General features: G+C 35.9%; 1 protein-coding gene across 4 annotated transcripts in view; it reads left to right on the top strand.

The window, feature by feature from the left end:
* RSRC1 (arginine and serine rich coiled-coil 1) overlaps positions 1 to 8,125 on the top strand; it is a 136,171-nt gene continuing 128,046 nt past the window's right edge. For 2 of the 4 annotated variants that reach the window (XM_070945113.1, XM_070945111.1), the window contains exons 1-3: positions 1 to 82; positions 2,258 to 2,472; positions 5,574 to 5,699. In XM_070945113.1, the coding sequence (XP_070801214.1) occupies positions 2,291 to 2,472; positions 5,574 to 5,699 (308 nt within the window). In that variant the 5' untranslated portion in view covers positions 1 to 82; positions 2,258 to 2,290. The remainder of the gene's footprint in view (positions 83 to 2,257; positions 2,473 to 5,573; positions 5,700 to 8,125) is intronic. The other 2 variants (XM_070945112.1, XM_070945114.1) reach the window with 2 other exon arrangements.

Here is an 8,125-nt window from a genome sequence, read left to right as displayed (position 1 = left end):
CTGGAGGAAAGGAAGGCGCTTGAGCTCCAACTACGGAAGCTCGGCAGCGCGGAGGCCTTCAGCGGGCTCGCGGGCGCCTGAGGTAAGCGGACTCCGGTTGCGGGGGTGTTTTTGGGTATGTGTGGGGGTGCGGTTTACCGTGGGGCTCCGGAAAGAGGGGAGCTTTTTAAAAAAGCCGGCATGACGCCTCATATTCTGGTTTTCAGGAAGATAGGAGAAGGCAGAATCCGGTCTAATAGCTTGGGAAGCCCTATAATGAAGGGCAATGCTCGTAGCCTTGGCGGTTTGTGGGCCGTTCCTTCTTCTCTGTTATGGGGGGGGGGGTATCCACGTCCCGGTGTTTTTCCTTCGGCTCCCCGTCTTTTTCCTCCGTCAGCTGAGGCGGTGGAGAGAGTTGCTGGGCAGGGAGGATTCTGCGGTCGCTTCTCTCCGAAGCGCTGGGGAAAAGCCCTCTGGGTACAAAAGGTGACCCGGAGCCGCCTTTGCTTTCAAAGCAGCGATCGGGGTCTCAGATATTCGGCCTGAATTGGGCTGAAGCCTGTTTCCCCCCCCCCCCACCTCACCTCCGTCGCCAGAAGCCAGTCCAACTCATCTGGGGTCCCAGTTTGGGGAAGGGGAGGAACGGTTTGTGCAAGGTCCGTCCTCCTGCCATTTAAACCTTTTGAATAACCACCATCCCTTTCTGCTTCCCATGCTAGTTTGGCCTTAATTTCACATTCACACACACACACACACCACACCACACACACTCACACTCCTATTTTTATGCGAAAAGTCCATAAAGGGTTTCCAGTCATAAATAAACAGATATTGTTGGTTCTCTGCTCAAAGACGTCAATTTAGCCATTTTGGAAAAGTTCCATCATCTTCACCAACCGTTGTGGTTTTATGCCGAATCTTTCCATCTTTGGGCATACAATAGTGTCTCTGCAGTTATTCCATTCTGTATAAAAACGTTTCATGACACTTTTTTTTCTAACAGTTTGTCCATCCAATCCCAAAAGAAAGACCTCTGGCCTCCATTTTCTATTACCGTAATCTTTAAATCCACTGAATTGGTATATGTATTTTAATCCAAATTTTTCTAGCTTTTTTTTACTTGTCCACCAGCTACGGATTATAATATGTACATTTCAATCCTTTCAGCCACATATTTTTCCATTGTTCCATCTGTATATTATAACAAAACCATTTAGACCACTTTATTGTACACTCATTTGTTCTGTTTCAAATTTCAAAAACAAAATTTATACATTTTAGCAATTGCATATACTTCATTTGCACATAATTCTATTTCATTCTTAAGAGTATTGAAAAACCATAAACTCTTTTGTGTGCTTTAAAACTTTCTAATAAGTGTAGATACAAAAAACATTGCCAGCTATTTATTTCTGCCACCAATTCTTCTTGATTTTTATTTTTTGTATCCCATCCTTGACAAAATTCTCAGTAAGCTACCCATTTGGGTTTGCCTATTATTTCTTTCTATAAAATGTTTCTTGTGCTGACAGCCACAAAGGTGTTTTGGGGCACAACTTGGGTTTATATCTATTCTTTATTCTCAGTATGGCATGTCCAGCATAATGATTTTAAAAATCTACATTAACTTTGACTTTGTCATACTACAAATATCAATACCAAATATCAGGTTGTGTTGTTCTGAATCTGAAAGCCTTCTATTTCTCAGCACCAAACCCAATCCGCAGAATACAATCTCAATTCAGGTAGAAGCAATCCTCCTCCTTTCCTTTGCACCTGTAACACCTTAACTTGTGGGGTTTTTCCCCTGCCACACAAATTTAGATGTATTTACATATTTTTGTTAACATCTTCACCTTCTGTTTGTTGATCTTAAAATCTGCTAATGCACCAAATTCTTTTAGTTTTCCCAGTAATGTTTATTTTCCTTTTTGTACCTCATAAGATTTTGCTAGAACTGCATTAACAATTATTTGTTAATGCAGTTAACTGCATTACATGAAATGTAAATTGGTCTATCTGTTTTATAAAATTATGTTGAGCTTAGTAGGATTTAAGAGCGTGCAAGCTTACATTCTAAGATCATTTAGTTTATTTCTTTTTTTTTTAAGGTTACATAGAGCAAAGTGGAAAAGTTTGCATGATTATATTTTGGAGAACAGTGTTACTCACATAGTGATAGTAGATATGATTTTGGTTTCAATTTAAGACCAGTGAGTGGAAATTTGGTATTGATATACTTTTCTATTAATCATACAATACTTTTTAATTTTTACAGTTTTGTAATTTTTGTAAAAACTAGCTTGCTAAAATGGGTCGCCATTCATCAGACACTGAAGAAGAGACTAAAAGCAGAAGAAAAAAGAAACATCGTAAAAGGTCATCTTCAAGCAGTTCCTCAGATAGTAGAAGTTACAGCCATAAAAAATCAGGAAGAAAATCAAGATCACGGTCTCGAGATGTCCAATTTCGTTCACATTCATATGAAAAAAGGTAAATATATTACTTCACTTTTAAAATTGTTGGTAAATGAAACTTTTAAAATATTCATCAGGTATAGTTCAGTATTTGATCTTATGATGTGGTCTGGTAAAAATGATGTATAAATTGTAGCATTCATATAACTTGTGTCAGTTTATATAATTTGCCTAATTAACTTTTTTTAAATGGCATCTTTAGAGAAAAAACTGAATCCATACAGCTTGTCCTTGCTTACTAACGACTCATTCAATGATCATTCAAAGTTATGTCACTGAATAATAAGACTTACAATCAGTCCTTGAAGTTTGGCCATTGCAGCATCTCTATGGTCACATTATTGTGATTTAGGTATTTAGCCTTTTGAAAGCCAGAAAGTGCTGGGACAGAATGAGATTGGGATGGTTGTTTGTATCAGAGAATGACTAAGGCTTTTGCTTTTTGATAATAATATAGCTTACATATTGCAACAATACCTTTAATTCCATCAAACAATTACATCTCTGTATCCCAGGTCCTTGGGAAGGAATAGATAGATAGATAGATAGATAGATAGATAGATAGATAGATAGATAGAAATGTCAAATTTAATCTAAATATCTATTTGTGCAATGAACTCTGCAAAGAAGTTGAAGAAACAATGGGCCACCTAATTAGATACTGCAAGAAGATCACACAGACTGACTACAAACAACAGCATGACAAAGTAGCCACAATGGTGCATTGGAAGATCTACAAGAAATACTATTTGCCTGTAAGCAAGAACTGGTGGGACCATAAAATAGAGAAAGTAATAGTACCTTTAACATCATCAGACATATCTGCCTATCCCAGGTCCTTGGGAAGGATTTGATAGGAGGAAAGAAATGCCAAATCCAATTTAAACATCTGATTGTGCAGCCAACTATAATTTATTAAATTTATATGCTGCCCAACTACCAGTGACTTTGGGCGCTGTTAAAACATTTAAAAAGAAAACAACAAAAAGCAGCACCCAGAGAAAGGTTCTTGTGGAAAATGTGTTATTTATTTTACTCAAATACAGTAAGAAAATATTTATCAACTAATGTTCTCTAATTCCAGAATGATTTTATCAGTAACAAAATTTTGACTTTATATCCTAGAGTGGTGTGTAAGTGTCTGTGTGTGTGCAGCGGATATGCATATGTACTGTTTTTATTGCTACCCAATTTCCTTTGCTTCAAATTTTATCAAAAGTCTATTAATATGCCTGCAGTAGCATATTTCCTTCTATTACATCTCTGATGTTCTAGGAGTAAGCAGTACATGTACATACTGTCTTCGTTACACTGTTTTGCAGTCTGAACAGTATATGGTATATACTTGGAGGAACAAGGATGCATGCTGTGAACTAATTTGTCTCTGAAGCCACATTATATTCTCCATATGAAGCACTGATGAAAGTATTATGAATCACAGTGGAGAAGAGTTTTATGTTATAAAGTGAAAAGAGCTTAAATCTTTACAATATTCATTGATTCAGTTTTAATTAGATCTAAGTTTTTAAATTTGGAGGAAAGGTTTTACTACGAAGTTTTGACAATTATTAAACTTTTAATGTCAGGATGTTTTCCTTTTCTTTATTAAAAAACTAATATCCATGAAATGTACATAGTTTTTTCCGTAGAAGTCCATGTTCAACCTGAAAATTTATCAGTAGCATCTCATTGCCAGTAAGTGTCCAAAAAGATATCTCTACAATACAGGCAATTCTTCATCCCTACACAGTTACTGCAACAAAATATGCTATATGAGTTTCAAATATATATTTCTTGAGGATATATTGATTGATACAGTTTATAGATCATGCATATCCTTCAAGCCTGAGATGTATTAAAGTAGAAATCTTACATTTATTTTTGTTTTACTTTTAAGTGGTTTTATATGTTATTTTTGTAGAATAAAATAACTGAACACTGGTCACAATATGTAAAAAAAATGAGAAAAAGCATCATTTGATGCTCACTTTTGCTCTGTTAATATGTACAGCAAAGTCACTGTTTTTTCCACCCAGGGTATTTGCAAAGCTCATGGTTTGCTTTGCTGAGTTAGGTTGTGAGGGGGCATATTCAGACCCCTGCTGCTTTCTCTGGACAGTATCACACAAAGTTTGATGATTTTGTCTGCCTCTAATAATTTTTGCAAATAAAATACCTTACATTTAGGCCATACAGAAGCTGATGAAGACAGTGCATTCTGTTGCTTGTCTTCTTGATTCCCTGTGCAAGCTTGAAAGGATTGTCTTGGAACCTTGAGCCCAGAAGTTACAGTATAGACAGGTTTGCAAGTTGCAAAGTTGATCTGCCATGGTAGCTGGGAGGGAAGGAAACTAGAGGGTTGCAAGCTTCAGCTGATTAGCACGTGCTACAGCCAGCCACATCTCTCCCTTGGCTGGATGAGTGACTGTAGGGACCCAGTGGAGCTTCCAGTCAGCATTAAAAGTAATCAATGTCTTTTCTTTAATTAAAGCTATCAATTTTGCCATTCCAGCCAACTTCATTACTGTTCACTCTTCAATTGTAGGCAATGACAAATCTTTCCAAATCTTGTGCATATGAAAATCTTCTTGCTATTATACATAAAAACTAAGTTCCATGAGTTTTTACAACTGTGTGTCCATCACTCCCAAAGGGATAATCTCTGGTTTCTATTGTATATTATCTTTAACGTCACCTGAATTAATTTACATATTTGAATTCAAAAATTTTAAGCATTTTTACATGTTCACTCAGCATGATAAATTACATTTCCAACATACATTCAAAGTACCTTTATATATTTTAAATAATTCTTCCAGTGACCAACATTACATCATTTTATTAAAATTTATCTTTAGATAGTTTATCATTTTATTAAAAAATCTCTAAGCTTTTTGAGTTGTCCAGAGGTCTTCTGGAACCTGCATATTGTTTTGATAGGTTGGATTTAGCCTAAGTAAATAAGTTTGAATAACTATTTTTGCTTACTTTATATATATTTTGGCCTGTACATGGGTTTTTTTTTACCATAATTACTATAATGACTAATTTATGTGATTATGCAAAAAACCAACAACAATTCATTGTAAGTGAGTTTTCTGCTGATATCTATTTGAGGCGACGGCATCGATCAAGCAGCAGTTCTTCGTATGGGTCCAAAAGAAAACGGAGTCGTAGCCGATCAAGAGCACAAGGAAAGTCATATCGGTCTCAGAAATCAAGATCAAAAAGCAGATCAAGAAGGTATGACAGTTTTGCCCTGGAAAAACAATTGCCCAGATTAAATGTTTTTCACTTTGTATTCCCAAGTCTTAATATCCATTAATTAGTGATTTTATGTTAACTTCATAATTAAAAATGTAACCGCAAAAGATTGAAGTATTTTGACTTTTATATACTTTTTATATTGTGGTTTAACTTAGAGTTCCTTTGTTCGTATGTATTGTTTAGACTTGCTATAAGATCAGTTTGTTACGACATCCATTATACAAAGTACATGGTGATAGCATATATAGGTAATATCAGGTTAAAACGTAATCATGTTGCTGGTATTGCTAGAAAATGTGTTCATTTGAATATTTTGCTTAAGATAAAGTAAAAAGTACTTACCAATGCTCATAAGTAGTTTTCATTTAAAAAAAATACTTGGGAGTTTTGTGTGATATCAATGGAGTTATGAAACTGCAAATATTTTCTGAGCCTGAAATCCACAATAAATATAGCAAAATAAGAGTACCAAGTAATTTGTATGAAAGCTGAAATTATGAAATCATAATCATATGAAACATTGATGTTCTGCAGAATCATGATCTTTCTTTATATTACAATTATTTCAGAAAAATAGTTAATATATAAAAATAGAAAACTTCATTCTGAAAATATGCATTTTATACAGTGATTGGATATCTAATGTTTTATTTTTGTGGCAATACAAATTTATTAAAAGGTAAAGGTAAAGGTTCCCCTCGCACATATGTGCTAGTCATTCCCGACTCTAGGAGGCGGTGCTCACCTCTTTTTCAAAGCCAAAGAGCCAGTGCTATCCAAAGACATCTCCGTGGTCATGTGACAAGCATGAATAAACGCCAAAGGCGCACGAAAAGCTGTTACCTTCCCATCAAAGGTGGTCCCTATTTTTCTACTTGCATTTTTATGTGCTTTCGAACTGCTAGGTTGGCAGAAGCTGGGACAAGTAACGGGAGCTCACCCCGTTATGTGACACTAGGGATTCGAACTGCTGAACTGCTGACCTTTCGATCGACAAGCTCAGCGTCTTAGCCACTGAGCCACCGTGTCCTTCCTACAAATTTATTAAGTACATGTTAAATAAAATAGAGATTTTTAGTATTAATTATGATGATAGCTTGAGGAATCATTTGTTGCAAGAGTGTAGTGATAATGAATACTATAAAGTACCTGAATTTATTTTGTATCACAGGATTGGTGAGATCCAGCTTTTGTATTCAGGACTTCAGTATACTGCTTATTAAAAAGTTATAATTTTATGGAGGAGCAAAATCAAGATAGAATGCATTCAGATCTTGTGAATGCTTTTAGTTTTATCATTTGGATGAAAATATAATCTTATGTGCTAGTCTGGAATTTCAATGATTGCAGCAGTTGCAAACCACTTCATTCATACCCATAGGTATATGTTAGCTATTTTTATTAGGGTGTGGTCTCTCTTGAGACATTGAAATGTAAAAATTTGCAGTATGCATTTCTTTGATTATATGCTACTCAGTTTCCAAAGACTCGGATGAGCTTTTAAATAACACAAAACACAAAAATTATTATAAAAATTATAATAAATCAAGAATTTAACAAATGAAACCATGATGCATCACCATTTGAGGGTACCAGAATATCAGTTTTTCCCCCCAAATGCTTTTCTGAAGGGTGCAGATGATTGACTCAGCATATGTTTGTAGTGTTAACACATTTACCGTAATACCACTACAGCATTAAAGAAGAGCAATGTTCTCATACCTCTGTATTATTAGACATTTGCAAATCCTTCCATAGTGTACTTTGTATGTCCCCCAACATGTCCTGAAGCACATTCTTCAAAGGTGCATCTTTGATAATGGGTCTTATTTCTGAGATGAGTGACTCCTGGTAAGAGAGGCACTCATGAGAACTGGGAAGAATGTATAAAAGGTGCTTTGTAAACCTGATTTAGAGAGCCTTAAACTGAATATTGGAGAAAGGAAAACAAGAGTTTGGAAAATGCCGTATTTTTCAGAGTATAAAATGCACCGGAGTATAAGACGCAGCTTAGTTTTTGGGAAGGAAAATAGGAAAAAGAAATCTGCCTACCAGGTATTCATCTGGCTAGCGTCCTTAGTCTGGTCAGCTTCAGCACATTAGTTTGCTGGTTTTTTATCCCCTGCTTGGGGATAAAAAACAGCTTCTAAGGCACACCTGAGAGGAAGCAGCAATGAGAAAAGCAGGCAAAGCATGGGGAGATCGCTTCACTCGGCTGGCGCCTTGTTAGGACTGAAAAAAAACTTCAAAAAAGCTATATTCGGAGTATAAGATGCACCCACATTTTCAGCCTCTTAGGGGGGAAAAAGGTGCATCTTATACTCCGCAAAATATGGTAGTAACAATGCAAAGTACTGAGAATAACCCTGGGAGTGAAAACAAATACAGGAAAAAGTCAAGGT

This window comes from Pituophis catenifer, unplaced genomic scaffold, assembly GCF_029215685.1.
Source record: "Pituophis catenifer annectens isolate HBS135680 unplaced genomic scaffold, rPitCat1.0.hap2 SCAF_6, whole genome shotgun sequence".
In the NCBI taxonomy this organism is placed as follows: domain Eukaryota; kingdom Metazoa; phylum Chordata; class Lepidosauria; order Squamata; family Colubridae; genus Pituophis; species Pituophis catenifer.
This window is presented reverse-complemented; position numbering and strand designations above follow the sequence as displayed.